The sequence below is a fragment of the Glandiceps talaboti genome, chromosome 4 (assembly GCF_964340395.1).
Source record: "Glandiceps talaboti chromosome 4, keGlaTala1.1, whole genome shotgun sequence".
Lineage (NCBI taxonomy): Eukaryota > Metazoa > Hemichordata > Enteropneusta > Spengelidae > Glandiceps > Glandiceps talaboti.
In genome coordinates this window covers 25,710,885-25,724,421 of record NC_135552.1, presented here as the reverse complement: position 1 = coordinate 25,724,421, position 13,537 = coordinate 25,710,885, and the positions used below count along the sequence as shown (strand labels likewise).

The 13,537-nt window shown below is 35.0% G+C and overlaps 2 protein-coding genes across 3 annotated transcripts; one reads left to right on the top strand and one right to left on the bottom strand.

Annotated features, from left to right (window-relative positions):
• The first annotated feature begins 283 nt into the window (after window positions 1-283).
• On the top strand, window positions 284-4,924 carry LOC144433550 (tRNA N(3)-cytidine methyltransferase METTL6-like). Its single transcript, XM_078121870.1, has 6 exons — window positions 284-361; window positions 1,035-1,579; window positions 2,199-2,324; window positions 2,881-3,051; window positions 3,613-3,754; window positions 4,067-4,924. The coding sequence occupies exons 2-6, from the start codon at window positions 1,319-1,321 to the stop codon at window positions 4,276-4,278; spliced, it is 912 nt and encodes a 303-aa protein (XP_077977996.1). The 5' UTR covers window positions 284-361; window positions 1,035-1,318; the 3' UTR covers window positions 4,279-4,924.
• LOC144433549 (centriolar satellite-associated tubulin polyglutamylase complex regulator 1-like) lies at window positions 4,868-13,537 on the bottom strand. Of its 2 annotated transcripts, none has more exons than XM_078121869.1 (7): window positions 13,379-13,537; window positions 13,104-13,206; window positions 12,045-12,175; window positions 11,422-11,592; window positions 10,407-10,623; window positions 9,791-9,955; window positions 4,868-5,871 (listed from the first exon to the last, which is right to left on the bottom strand). In XM_078121869.1, exons 1-7 carry the CDS (start codon window positions 13,419-13,421, stop codon window positions 5,868-5,870), a joined length of 834 nt encoding a protein of 277 aa, XP_077977995.1. In that variant the 5' UTR covers window positions 13,422-13,537; the 3' UTR covers window positions 4,868-5,867. The 2 variants fall into 2 exon arrangements, with proteins under 2 accessions (XP_077977995.1, XP_077977994.1); XM_078121868.1 differs by lacking the exon at window positions 4,868-5,871 and adding an exon at window positions 8,052-8,835.

Below are 13,537 nucleotides of genomic sequence, written 5' to 3'. Positions count from 1 at the left end.
AAGTGTGTAGCATTCTGGGGAAGTTGTTGTAGACTCCCCAAGCTGAGTTTCATTATTCATGTTAACAGTAGTTTTATTGGATTTGATTTCCAAAGTCGAGTGTGTAGCGTCATTATTATTTGGAGATAACATTACAGGTCTTAATGAGGGTCGAATATTGAAAAATGTGTACATTTAAAACACAAATATTCGTTTTCATTTTTATATTCTTTGTCAAGTTAAATGGTCTGAAAACAAAAGAAATGCACAGATGAGGGCGCTGTAACCATCCCCTGTGCTCCATTGCAGTTTTGTATCTCTCCGTTCTTGTACGTGCTCTTCAGCGTCTTTCATCTATGATCTACACATATCATATCCAATGGTAAGAATTTGCGTGATATTGTTTCTAGGTGGAATGAAGTGTTGTTCAGTAGACATGTTGACAAAAAATACGATAGATTCGTTACGTAGGCTAGGCTGTTGTCTTAGCTCTATCACAGCAGAAGCATAGAAAAGTTTCATTTCAGTTGGATAATTTGTGGTTGAAACTTTATATCAAAGTGAGATTCCAGAGAATCTCCAAAAGCATGGAACTTTCTCATTGAAACGTTTAAAATATTTAGACAGCTTATATACAATTTAGTCAAATTCTTATACTGAAACTTTGAAAGGTAACAATTCTGTTTTGATTCAGTTTGATATGCATATTTCATCCTGCTTGTAAATAATGTACAGCCTACTACAGTGACTGTTGAATGGCCATAACATATAAGTTAGTTAATTATTATGGCAATGTTTAGAAAGGGAGATTCTGAATCGGACCTGGCTGTCTGGCTCAACATACTGGCACAATGTAGCCAAGCCTTTTGCTATAAGAAGCTGATTGCGGCAAATATTTGAAATGGCCTTTATTGTCTCTAGCTCTCACTTTCAACTACATACCTTCATCCACAACATGTATCTTAAAATCATTCACAATTATTTTTCATCGCAGTTGTGAATAATCACCTTGGGAAAGGACAGCGTCAACACAAACCTCTTTTTTCTTCTTTCAGGAGATATAACAGGGAAGTCACACAAACCCACTGAGTCATATCATCAAGGGATGTGTATATGTAGTGTATTGTGAGCAAAGTAAATGTTACTGGTTTCTGCTGCAAACAAAATTAATAAATTCATATATTGTATTTTGAAACAAACCTACACAGTTCAACCAACACCTGTATAGAAACAAGCCCATCACTTAGAGGAGTAAACTTAAGACAAAACATTTATTTTATGTCACTCATAAAGGAAGCTTCCCTTTAATACTGTATGTGATCAAGCTTCCTTTGAAAACATGTCAGATACAGGAGGCTCTACTGAACCAACTCACACCCAGGCACCTTACCAGTCCAAGGGACACCATGCCAGGACCCTTACACAGGAAGAACAGAGGAAATTAGAGAAAGACTCTAATACTGTCTCTGAATTCAAACAAAATAAACTAGAGAAAGAATCAAAGAAAAACTGGGATTTATTTTATAAGAGAAATTCGACAAATTTCTATAAGGATAGACACTGGACAACAAGGGAATTTGAAGAATTGAAAACAGATAATGTAAGTGACAATGAAAGTTTTTTTCAATTGAAATTAATTTATTCCCAGTCGTATAGACAAGATACAGAGTACAGCATTCTCGCAAGCCAGAGTTATTATTTCTAAAAAAAAAGGGAGGCTCAGTAAGAATGTTGCCGTAAAACAGGCCGTGGTTTGCGACGATGAGAGTACAGATAAATTATTACAAGATACCTGGAAAATGGGGATTCAAACTGACCAAAGGACTGTTTGGATATGTGGTCTTTGATTTTGTTGTGTTTTGGAAAATGAGGATGAGTTACAGTCCTCTCTGGAATCCAGGTGAAAATAATCTCTTTTACATTAAAATCAGCAAAATAAGGATGTAGGAAGTCCAGGTTATTTGTTTTTCACAATTAAACTACATGTTGTGATCTTTAGACCTACACTCGAGGAGATTTGAATAAATATTATGTAATATAGAGAACTATATAAGAACATAGCCAACAAACTACAATATACACACTGATTGTAGTAATGTAAATATTTAGTTGTTGGGTTACACATTCAGAAAAGATTTTCTCCTGTCAGAATATCATACCTGAATTCAATTCTTTCAGTTTCTGCTCTTTGACTGCTGGTATCTTTTCTCTACTATCAGGAAAAGAAGATTCTGCTTGAAGTTGGATGTGGTGTTGGAAATGCTTTGTTTCCTTTATTGGAAGAAAGCCCCAGTCTCTTTATTTATGCATGTGACTTCTCTCCTAGAGCTGTGCAATTTGTAAAGGCAAGTTTTATGGTGTTATCTGTCATACTATCATGTGCAGAGTTATAGAATCACCATGACAATCTTACATATCTGCTAGTTTGTTTAGCTATCACTACATATTATTGTACCAAATGTATACATATCTATAGTCTGTAAGGTATGCTATGACAGGGTATATTCACACATTGGCCAACCCAGCGGAGCGGCACCACATATCTTGCAGTGTAGTACTTAATGTGCAGGTAGATGGTTGGAATAGATGGGTAGATGGGTTGGGAAATGGTTGGCATTATAGGTAGGTACAAATAAATTTAGGTGGGTAGGCAAGTGGAAGGATTGATTGAAAGCAAGGTAGGTAAGTAGATAATGCAATGAGGTATGTCAATAGATAGATACAGATTATTTTGCTATGAATGTCAGATTTTATATTTCCAATTGTTAGTCAGTTTTTGCATTGCTGTACCTCCCCAGCATAATAATTGGTTCTGTTCCTTAGCACTGTCATCAGTGTCAATAAAAACCGTTCTTTACAATCACATCTCATATTAGTGCTTGACATATTTATTTATAACAGGATAATGCATACTATGACGCATCCAGGATACAAGTATTCCAGTGTGACCTGACCATGGATCCATTGTGTAAGACTATTCCAGACTGCAATGTTGACATAGTAACAATGTTATTTGTATTATCAGCCATACACCCTGACAAAATGTCAAACGTCATCAAAAATATATACACTGTAAGTTTCTCTTAACTTGAAATCAACATAAGGTACATATATATGTGTTACTATATTTAAATTTATGTATTTGCCGACATGAAAATCTATATGTCCTCAAGTGAATATAAAATATATTTGTTGTGGGTAAAAATGATAAAAACTGTGTTTTCATTTAAGTCACCATTCACATACATGTAGTAAGGGATAGTAGAACACCACATTTTGTAGATTGTAAGATTCATTGCTGTGTGTACAACTATAATCACTCATTACAAACTTATTTTGTAACTATTTAACAGGAGCACCAAGTGATAAATCATGTCATCTTCTTGTCTCACCTCTTGGCTTCAACCTGATCAGAGGACAAGTCATTTAATATCTTTGCTAAAATCTTAGATGGGGTACCATAATAGGTCCTTTCATTTACACACACTTACATGGGGTACTGTAATAGGTCCTTTCATTTACACACACTTAGATGGGGTACCATAATAGGTCCTTTCATTTACACACACTTGGGTATCTGCACTGTTTTAGGTACAGTTTCCTAACCTACCCGTTTGTTGTCTGTCATTCCAGATTGTCAAACCAGGAGGCATTGTACTTTTCAGAGACTATGGTTTATATGACCACGCTATGCTTAGATTTGCACCTGGACATAAACTAGCTGATAACTTCTATGTCAGACAAGATGGAACAAGGGCATATTATTTCTCAGAAGGTATTGAACATAATGATATACATGTATGACATACAAAAAATCAGGGTATGTTTTCAGTAATGTAGGATGGGAGGATGGAGTGTGTTTGAAAGGGGAAAGGTTACAGACTTTGAACGTTTCTGAAAGAGCCTTAATTACATGTAAAATGTGATGTTTGGATGCCAAGATACATTCAAATATTGTATCTTGTTTATTAGAATTGAAGAACTGTACTTGTCATTGATCCCAGTAGAGAAATTCAATACACCTTATATCTCCTTGCATCAGGTGGATCATCAGTTTATCCAACATGTCTTTTTCTCTTGATTTCAGAAAAGCTGTGCAAACTTTTCACAGATGCTGGTTTTGATGTTGTTATTAATGAGTATGTTCTGAGAGAGACTGTCAACAAGAAGGAAGGACTTTGTGTACCTAGAGTATTTATACAAGGGAAGTTTGTAAAACAAACTGAAAGTACACAACATTATAAAACATTATCAACAAAAACAGCCATTGATGGACAGACAACAACTGAATTAAGTTAATACAGGGCTGTCTCGACATCGGGGATATCTGCCAATTTAGTACATTTGTATCTAGCCTCCATAGTATGTTGGATGGTTAACCTGGTAAGCATTTTCTCCACACAACCCGTGAACTCAGTAATGCAAATTTAATATTTTTCATGAAAGTACCAATTGTAGTCTCTTAATGCTTATATTACATGATGCCCATATTAAGTTGAATATGTCAAGTTATAATTACCATGTGACCTAGTTAGTTGTACAGAAATGTGACCTTTTACCTTACACATGAACAGGTGATATGCTAATTTTGTCCTGGTTTAATCCTCACGGTTGTACAATGTAGATAATGAGGCGGCCCAAAAATACTAAATTTGAATTTGAATTCACAGGCTGTGTGGAGAGAATGCTTGCCAGGTCAACCATCCAGCCACCTACAAAGGCTAATTTATACATGTGTAAAGTACAGTCTAGTCATTGGTTGCACTCTGGCATACAGATTATATGAATGCAAACAATGAATAAATGTATCTGAAACACAGCACAGTATCAAATAAGGAGTACACTCAATCATATCAATCAACAAAAAAGTATTATTGCAACTTTTATTACATTTAAATTCCACTTCAATTGTGAACATATGTACATGTAAGACAATAGTTTACAACCTAAGTAAATAAAATATCATAATTTTCAAAAGTCATCTTTTCAGCCGTATCTGTATATGCACACTTAAAAAGTTAAAATCACACAAGTGTCATCAGAATTAACATAAACAACAAGCAGTGCAAACAAAAACACAGTGAAGAGATAAGATGTGCCAAATAAAAAAAATCACACATGCTTGCTTTCTTCATTAAAAATAAACTTTGCTATTCACGTTAATTGTATGAACAGCTGGACCTGTCCTGTTGAAATTAAGGATCAGGGTCAACATACTAGACTAAACAACAGAGACCAAATAGCAAACTTGTACATGTCATACATGTTGATATATAATAATATTATTCAATAATGAATTGTTAACTCATCCATTGCATTATGTCCTAGCTACAGGGAGAGGACGTCATCTTCGCTTCAGGCTCTGAAAACCTCCACAGTTACAGAACTTTTCCCATTTAGTGCTCTATGATAACCCCAAAACACGGCAACACTGCAGTGATTCTAGGATATTGAAATTCATTTTCATTCACTATTAATTATTTATTTCATTAAGTAAGCTAAATGACAACATTGTGAATATTCAGAATTTATCATACATATTATTGCTCCACAATTGGATTCATGAAAATCGAAGACAACTGAATGGGCAGACCAATGAAAAATGGAATTAAACCCAGCTTATACTAATCATGATATGCAGACTATACTAATCCGTATCCAGTTCATGCTAATCCTGATAGTGATACTAGTGATCCATATCCAGTATATACTATACACTTTATCATGGCCATTCCAACATGCAAACAGAGATTGTGGTGGTGATGTTGATGAAGAACACAACCCATGTGATGTCAGACAGTGTTTACAAGCCAGCCAGCTAATCAGTCAGTGATGGCATGCAGTGCAGGGTGATTGCTGGGTTCCCAATGTATATAAGAAGTGAACTGTTACCTGTCAAAGCAGAAAATAAGTATTATGGTCAAACTGTGCTCAAAATTGTAAATAGTATCAAGACAAAATATCCCTCCTTCCCTGTGACGAAAAACCCATGTATCAATTCCATCCTCCTCAAGAGAGTACTGGTAAGATTTCCCATACACATTTCTTGAGCTGTCTATATGAATATTTAAAATCTACAAAGCTAAGCTTGGAAGTGAATGAGGTCCATAAACACTATACAATGTCACAAGCCGTGCATTATGACATTGGTATTGAGACGACACAAAATGGTAAGTTATGATTGCAATCTGATTAAAATCTGTTAGGAAAAAAAAGGGTTTCATTTGCCTTCTCTCACATACATGTACATGGATTTCAAGTCTAATTTTTTGTCCTTTCAATCAATTTTGTCAACGTTGATAGAAAAGTGACGAACGTGAATATATTTTTATGGATTCGGGGTTCACAGTACATGTGTATCACATGAAAATTACTGTGCACAGAGTCAAAACATTTTTTAAAAGTGAATCCCATATTTTCACTGATGTATCAATGGGACCCAGTGTACATCATCAGGTGTATACTTACAATACATGAATACAGTCCATTGTAGTACACACCTGATGATGCTAGTGAGACATTAGTGAAATTTGGGATTCAACATCTCCCATGTCTACTAATTTAGTCATATTTTTTCTATTTCTCTAATGAAAATTTCTACCGTGTTAAACAATTATTGTTTGACAGTGAGTAGAAATTTTCATTAGAGAAATAGAAAAAATATGACTAAATTAGTAGACATGGGAGATTGTAAATAAACCAAGTACAATGTATGACCTTTTCTTTTTCAGATTTGAATCAGATCACTGAAAGTGGAGATACAGAAGCTAACATGATGCAGGACACATATGAGTGGAGACTGATATACAACACATGTATACATGACATGACATGACATGACATGACATGACATGACATGATATGCAAGACACATTTATAGCAGCATGTATGTACTCTGTACACAACACACAGTGATACTTTATGGATAACTTCAACCACAAAGGTGACCAAAAGAAGTCTGGAATATTTCTGTCTATTCATTGATTTTGACTGGAAATGGTATACTGAATTTTATTAGGACCCTGTCTACAGGCATTGCCTCAAATTTGGTATGGGCTTCCAACATTTAACCTGTAGTAATTATGGTATATATAGTAATACCCAAACCCAGTCATTTGGCATTCATGATTAAGCTTTCATTTGCAATGACATGAGAAACTTCAAACTGTGTCAATGCAAAGGGTAGAATAACTAGATACTGATGAAGTTGCTTGTATGTTCATGTGTATATGTCGTAAGCTGATCAAAACCTCCGGTATACCATCCTCTGAGGATGGTTTTTTGCTTAAATATATAATAATGTCGGTTAATAGTAGGTATCTTGTTAGAAGACAAACACCATATCTGAGCCTTGTATACCTTTGGACTGACTATACACTATAATTATTTGAACATATCTGTAAATTGAACACAAATTGAAAGCACAAGACTATTCTGGTATATTCAAAGTCCTAAACGTTAGAAAGACAGTAACCTACAGCACATTTACAGTTACATATTACAAGATACTACATTTACACAAAAGGATAAAATAGTCACCCATAGGAAAACATTGATTGAGGGAGGAAAATATAGCCAGGCAAGATACTTTAATGGTGTATAAATAATAATGTGGTGCTACATTATTGCCATAGATACGTGTAATTTCTTGTATTAACTTGCTTACATTGCACATATCGTTTTACCAAGTGTACATAAATCTTTGCTTGCCACTGAAAGACTTACGTTTGAATAGTACTGAAGAACATCCCTGGGGACAGCTCTAATAAACTGAATTCATTGTAGATAGTGTAAGCAGAGATTTTATTTTTGTTATGTTACAGCCTATGTAATTGCACAGACTTGATAAGTTTGCATTCACAGATGTGGTTATGTGGTAGAAAAAGTTTCAATCAGAATCATTTTAAAAAAAAAAATATTTATAAGTTCCACAATTTAAATTTAGTTATACTACAAGATGAAGCATACTCTTTGAAATTAGTTACTAAAGAGAAACTGTGTTGCTGTTTATTAAGTTGAGCAAGATTATGTACAATAGATCATTATTATATTAATTTCTGTTTGTGCTTATTTTCTTCTCATTTAACGCATTATGAAGCTTATATTTGCATGCACTTAGAGTTAGTATACAGTGGCCTCCCTTACCACACTCTATAACAGTATCAAATGAATAAAGTCACCAATCGGGTTGGTTAATTTTCTCTCTCAATATCATTTTGCACTTTTGTTTGACTCTTCTTCAAAAGATTACATTCAATGTTTGTTGATACAATGGTTTAATTATTTGTTTTGCATGTTTTGTTAACATTTACCAAATGTGTCTGAATGTCACCTGTCCAATGCAGAGAATAAATGAATGGTCAATGGGTTTGCTGAAATATGTATTAGGTACCACTGAGAAGATCATGAAGAATCTTTTAAAAAGTTTCCTCTTGATTTCTTTACCAGCAATGAATGTTAACATAGACATGCAAACCAAATGATATAGTCAATCAGTATCTACACAGACATTATCGTTTGAAATGAAGTCAAAATGATGTCTTATTGTTGATGAAGTGTTCATTCCTTTGTGCCCCTCACAACAGACTGACCAATATCAGACAACAATGTGATCTGAGAGAATGGGATGAAAATGTTAAAAAGGGGTAGAGAGAACTGAGCATTAGAGCAATGAAATGTCAGCAAGTTGAGGATCAATTAATATAAGAAACAAGACACACAGTCACTATTCAGGGAAAATGGAGGAAGTAGGTTACAATATGATCAAGAGAAAATATTTGTCAATGTTTAGAGTTGTTTCTGGTAGTTCTTCCTCCTAGCGCTGGTTTTGCACTTTTAGATCGAGGTGCAGTAAGTCTGTAGGAAGAAAGTTTGTGTACACATTAGAAGAAACAAACAGTAATATACCAAATGATAACACTGAGCCGTGATTATGTTGATGTGACCCATGATGACACTGAACTTAGATGGTTTGTGACATAGCTATAAGGACGATGTACTTACAAGACATGGACAATAAAATAAATGCATACACATGTAGTACTGTTACAGCACATCACTCTATGACAGGAAAAACATATTGTATTGTACATGAAAACTAACATTACACATAATTGTGTAGTGCATATGTACAATAATTACTGGGTTTGACACGGGATGAACACACAAAAGTTACAATCAGTGATAAGTGATATTGACAAGATTTTATGTTGTGTATCATGGGTAGTGGATATGTTTTTATCCAATCCACCTGACCTCAATCCTTCAAATGGTATTACCCTACCTTCTCATTCCCATCTACACCCTATACCTATCATTCTTACTATATATCTCAAACATTATGCATTACACAAGCTCTGTAACTGAACACATTCCACCCTACCCCCACCCTCCCACCTTCGCATCTGTTTTATACTTTTCTAATTGGTTTTCTCTATCGTCATTTCTATAATTTCCCCTCTTCTTTCACTCTATCATTTTTTGAACCCCCCTACACTTCCAACCTATCCCTATCTCTAACAGCTCCCAATTATCACCCCCCACCCCCGTCTATTTCTATCTCACATATATCTCCCACTGACTCTCTTTCCTCTCTCTGAGTTTATTAAATCTCCAACTGTTCCATTCCCTATCTCCTTCCAATCTATCTCTAGCCCCAAAAGCTCCCATTCCCTCTCTTGTTCTCAAATCTCTCCCTGTCAATCTCTTTAGGAACTCCTACCGTGTATCTCTTTCCATCTATTTCTATTACAGACATCATATTTCATGTGAAACGAATACAGGTTGAATACAGTGACTAGTTGTAACTTACGGTGCATGGTCCTGGTCAGTGTCATCCATAATAGCAGCCTTACCAGGTAGCACACCAATACCTGTATTCACTCCTTCATTTTTAGCCAATGCCATTAGGAAACCATAGAATGATACTCTATTGGTATTTAGCAAAATCTCTCGAAGATTTGTAACTTTGGGATGGCTATGAACAAAAATAAGACAAATCAAAGTAAAGTTGAGTGATTTGACCAGTGATGACATGTATATTACACAGTAAGTTAAATCAGTCTTTTAATTAAGGTACATACACCCTCACACATCGGTCAACCCTTTTCAGTAGCAGACCAAAGAGGGCAGAGCAACACAACGCATCTTACAGTCTAGTTAAATCAAAGATTTAACAACAAACTTATCAGATTTAGGTTGTCAAGTGAAGGAGGGTATGAGTGATTACAATTATGGAAAAGGGATCTGAAGTAAACCATCTGTAAAATATACAAATACATTTATGTAAATGGAGGGCATTGTAAAATACTATAGGCAATGAAGTCTGTATGCTGGTGACATATGTTAAAATCCTGAATAAAGACAAATTATGGGTCATACAGGTCAAGAAAAAACAAAAACAAAATTGATTTCAGAAGTATCATTACCTGTTCTTAGTTAGCTCACAGAGTTGTATCAATGCTTCAAGAAACAACTGAGAATCTACACCTTCTGGAGGTGGTTCTACAAGAGAAGGAGGTGGAGGCTGTTGTTTCTTCTGTTGCCGTGGTGATGTACTGCTGCTAGGGACAACAACAGTCTCTCGAGGACTCCTTGGTGCCTGGGTTAACTTGTCATAGATTTTGTTACAGTCTTCAAGAAAAGCTAAATGAGTGGAAAACAAAGAACATAAAAAGACATCTATTTTAGTTTGACAGAACAATGCACGTTGACAGCAACACTCTTGCAATAATAACCACAAATAAACAGCTTTCTCAACAAAACTGTCTTGAAAAATTTAATTTCCTGACATTGAGAATATCAAGTCTTCATTGCTAAATGGTCTAAAACATGCATGGTAGCTACTAGCACACCTAAGCTTGTTCAGCAAAAACTTTGTAAACACACCATCCACTAACATGTGTGCTGTCATATTTGTACTCTCAGGGCACATCTTAGATATACTGCATGGTTACCATCTTGTTTAAAATCTTGTGTGGAAACATGTGCTGGATGAAATTGGGAAGCTGACCATATACATCATGCAATTGGATATTATAAATTAGTGATACATTGAAAAAATTAAAATAGTATAAAAAAGTAAACTTATTTGCCAGTATGTTAACAAGCTGAACTTAACATTTTACTTACTGACAACCTAATTATTTTTTAGAAAATATGAATATTCTGACATGAGATGAAAAAGCAAATATATTTGATGCGTAAATAGTAAGATTTATACATAAAAATAAGCCCAAATGGAAAATCACGTAAATTATCTTTTACAAGTTGTTTAATGCCATGTAAAGATCTAAACCCAGTCTTCTGTATAAATACACTATATTCTGGCCATCACCATCCTGACACACACTTAGTTCTTGATCTCAATGTGTGAATACTAATGTAATGGTTAATTCACACCACACTGAAAATCATTTGCTAAATTCAATACATGCAACACACCTTCAAAGTAGAGTTGTAACTGAAATGCATAGATGAAGTCAGAGAAAGACATGAGACAGTCCATTGCATCATCCATCAGAATAATACGTGCTGTCTTCTGTACCAGATCAAATGGAAAGTCTGCACATAGTAGACACAATAAGGAATGGTATTCCTTCACACTCAGTAAATCTGCAATAGGTAAATTATTATTGTAAGATATTATTACTATTATGCTGATTTACAGTTTATATGTTACCTAGACATAGACATATTGTCTGTATGTATATCTGTCATCTCTTTGTCTGACTGACTGTCTGTTGGTCTGACTCTGCTTCCATCCTTCCTCTCGTTCCCTCATGTCTGTCTGTCTGTCTGTCTGTCTGTCTGTCTGTCTGTCTGTCTGTCTGTCTGTCTGTCTGTCTGTCTGTCTGTCTCTCTCTCTCTCTCTCTGTCTCTCTCTCTCTCTCTCTCTCTCTCTCTCTCTCTCTCTCTCTCTCTCTCTCTCTCTCTCTCTCTCTCTCTCTCTCTCTCTCTCTCTCTCTCTCTCAAATTAATTAATGTTCTATCAAGAGATATACAACTTATAAACTGCAAATCCAAATTACTGATATGGTCTAACAACAAAACAAAATAATGCCTACCTCCATTTTTACCAATATGTCTGTAACATTTCCATACTACCCTGATAAACGAGGCTCTATTGTGAGGAGTACTCTTAATGAAGTCATACTGTCTAAACAATGTATGGTTGCCATGGTGAATACTGGTAAAACTAATGAAAAAGAAAGAAAAACGTGGTATAAAACAATACATTTTAGTAAGTTGTATTTGATACAAAGATGATGGCCAGATTCGTTACATAGGTGGACACTTCTACCACCAATCTCAACCTTCAAAACCGAAACCAGATTAATTCTAACTGTAAAGTTTAAATGGATGAGTGTACATACACACACCAACCAACAACAACTGTTGACGGCCAAAATATCAGTCAGCTTAGTACATCAATCTGATTAAAATCTGATGTGTAGATAGGCCACACCTCTTTTATTTACCTTTACTTCATCGTAATTGTGTCTTTTACATGCGTCTTTTGTCTTCCGGGTGAGATAGATAGTAACACTCGGAAGACAAAAGACACATGTAAAAGACACAATTACGATGAAGTAAAGGTAAATAAAAGAGCCGTAGCCTATAGATACACATCGGATTTTAATCTGATTGCTTAGTACATGATCTTACTTAGAGTTTATCAGTTGTGACTACTGAAGAGTCACAATGTCTGCCTGCAGGTGAATGTCAACAGTGACAAATCAGTGACTGATAATATGAAAAAACCTAGCATAATGAAACATAACTCACTACTTTTTTTCTGTTGTGTAATAACTTTAATATTTCTTTTGTGTTGTGTTTCTGGCTATTTTAATCATGCTGCAGTTTTGCTTCAATGTAAATATTTTTTTCTGGATTGTTTGTGCCAGCTGTGGTTGTTGTTAGCACATGCAGGCAGTGATATTACTCTTTGACTAAATGTCTAAAAGACAATAAATGTATTGAAGCACTGAACTGAACTGAACTGAATTGAATGTAACACTTCTCGTGTACAATATATTAAAATAAGTACAACTCACACAGACATAGCTAAATGAAGTCACAGTCCCCCTATCACTACAATATATGTGGATATAAAGTATACTCACTAATCATGGAAGAATTTTGAAGGAATAACTTTAGGATTGTCTTCTTTATGTTCTAGCAACTGACTAATGGCATCTTCCAGATAGGTCAACACGTGATGTTTTGCTACAAAATACAAATTATATTAGTTGGTCAGTACATTTGATGTTAGTTGAAAGTAGGAATAGAAAACATTGATTGCTATTTTTACAGTTACAGCAGTTACATGTAAGTGTAACCTAGCGAGCACGATTTGCCAAAAATTTTAGTCGGTCAGAAATCGATTTACGATACTCACCTAAATACTCATCAGCAGAGACGGAGAACCTATCTGTAGACATTCTAACGTTCTTTCTCTATTGAAAAGTATCCAAGTTGAACAATTTCACCCAAATGTTTACATATTTTCTTCAATTTACACGTTTCTAAGTCCCCATCATAAACAATCACCTAGAAA

What these genes read in the sequence shown, in the direction of transcription:
- LOC144433550 (XM_078121870.1), top strand. Translation starts at nt 1,319, where the DNA reads ATGTCAGATACAGGAGGCTCTACTGAACCAACTCACACCCAGGCACCT. An exon ending in AAGAATTGAAAACAGATAAT is followed by an intron (nt 1,580 to 2,198) that starts GTAAGTGACAAT and finishes CTCTACTATCAG; the next exon opens with GAAAAGAAGATTCTGCTTGA. An exon ending in TCATCAAAAATATATACACT is followed by an intron (nt 3,052 to 3,612) that starts GTAAGTTTCTCT and finishes CTGTCATTCCAG; the next exon opens with ATTGTCAAACCAGGAGGCAT.
- LOC144433549 (XM_078121868.1), bottom strand. Translation starts at nt 13,421, where the DNA reads ATGTCTACAGATAGGTTCTCCGTCTCTGCTGATGAGTATTTAG. An exon ending in TCAAAATTCTTCCATGATTA is followed by an intron (nt 12,176 to 13,103) that starts GTGAGTATACTT and finishes CTTTTTCATTAG; the next exon opens with TTTTACCAGTATTCACCATG. An exon ending in GTTACAACTCTACTTTGAAG is followed by an intron (nt 10,624 to 11,421) that starts GTGTGTTGCATG and finishes CCACTCATTTAG; the next exon opens with CTTTTCTTGAAGACTGTAAC.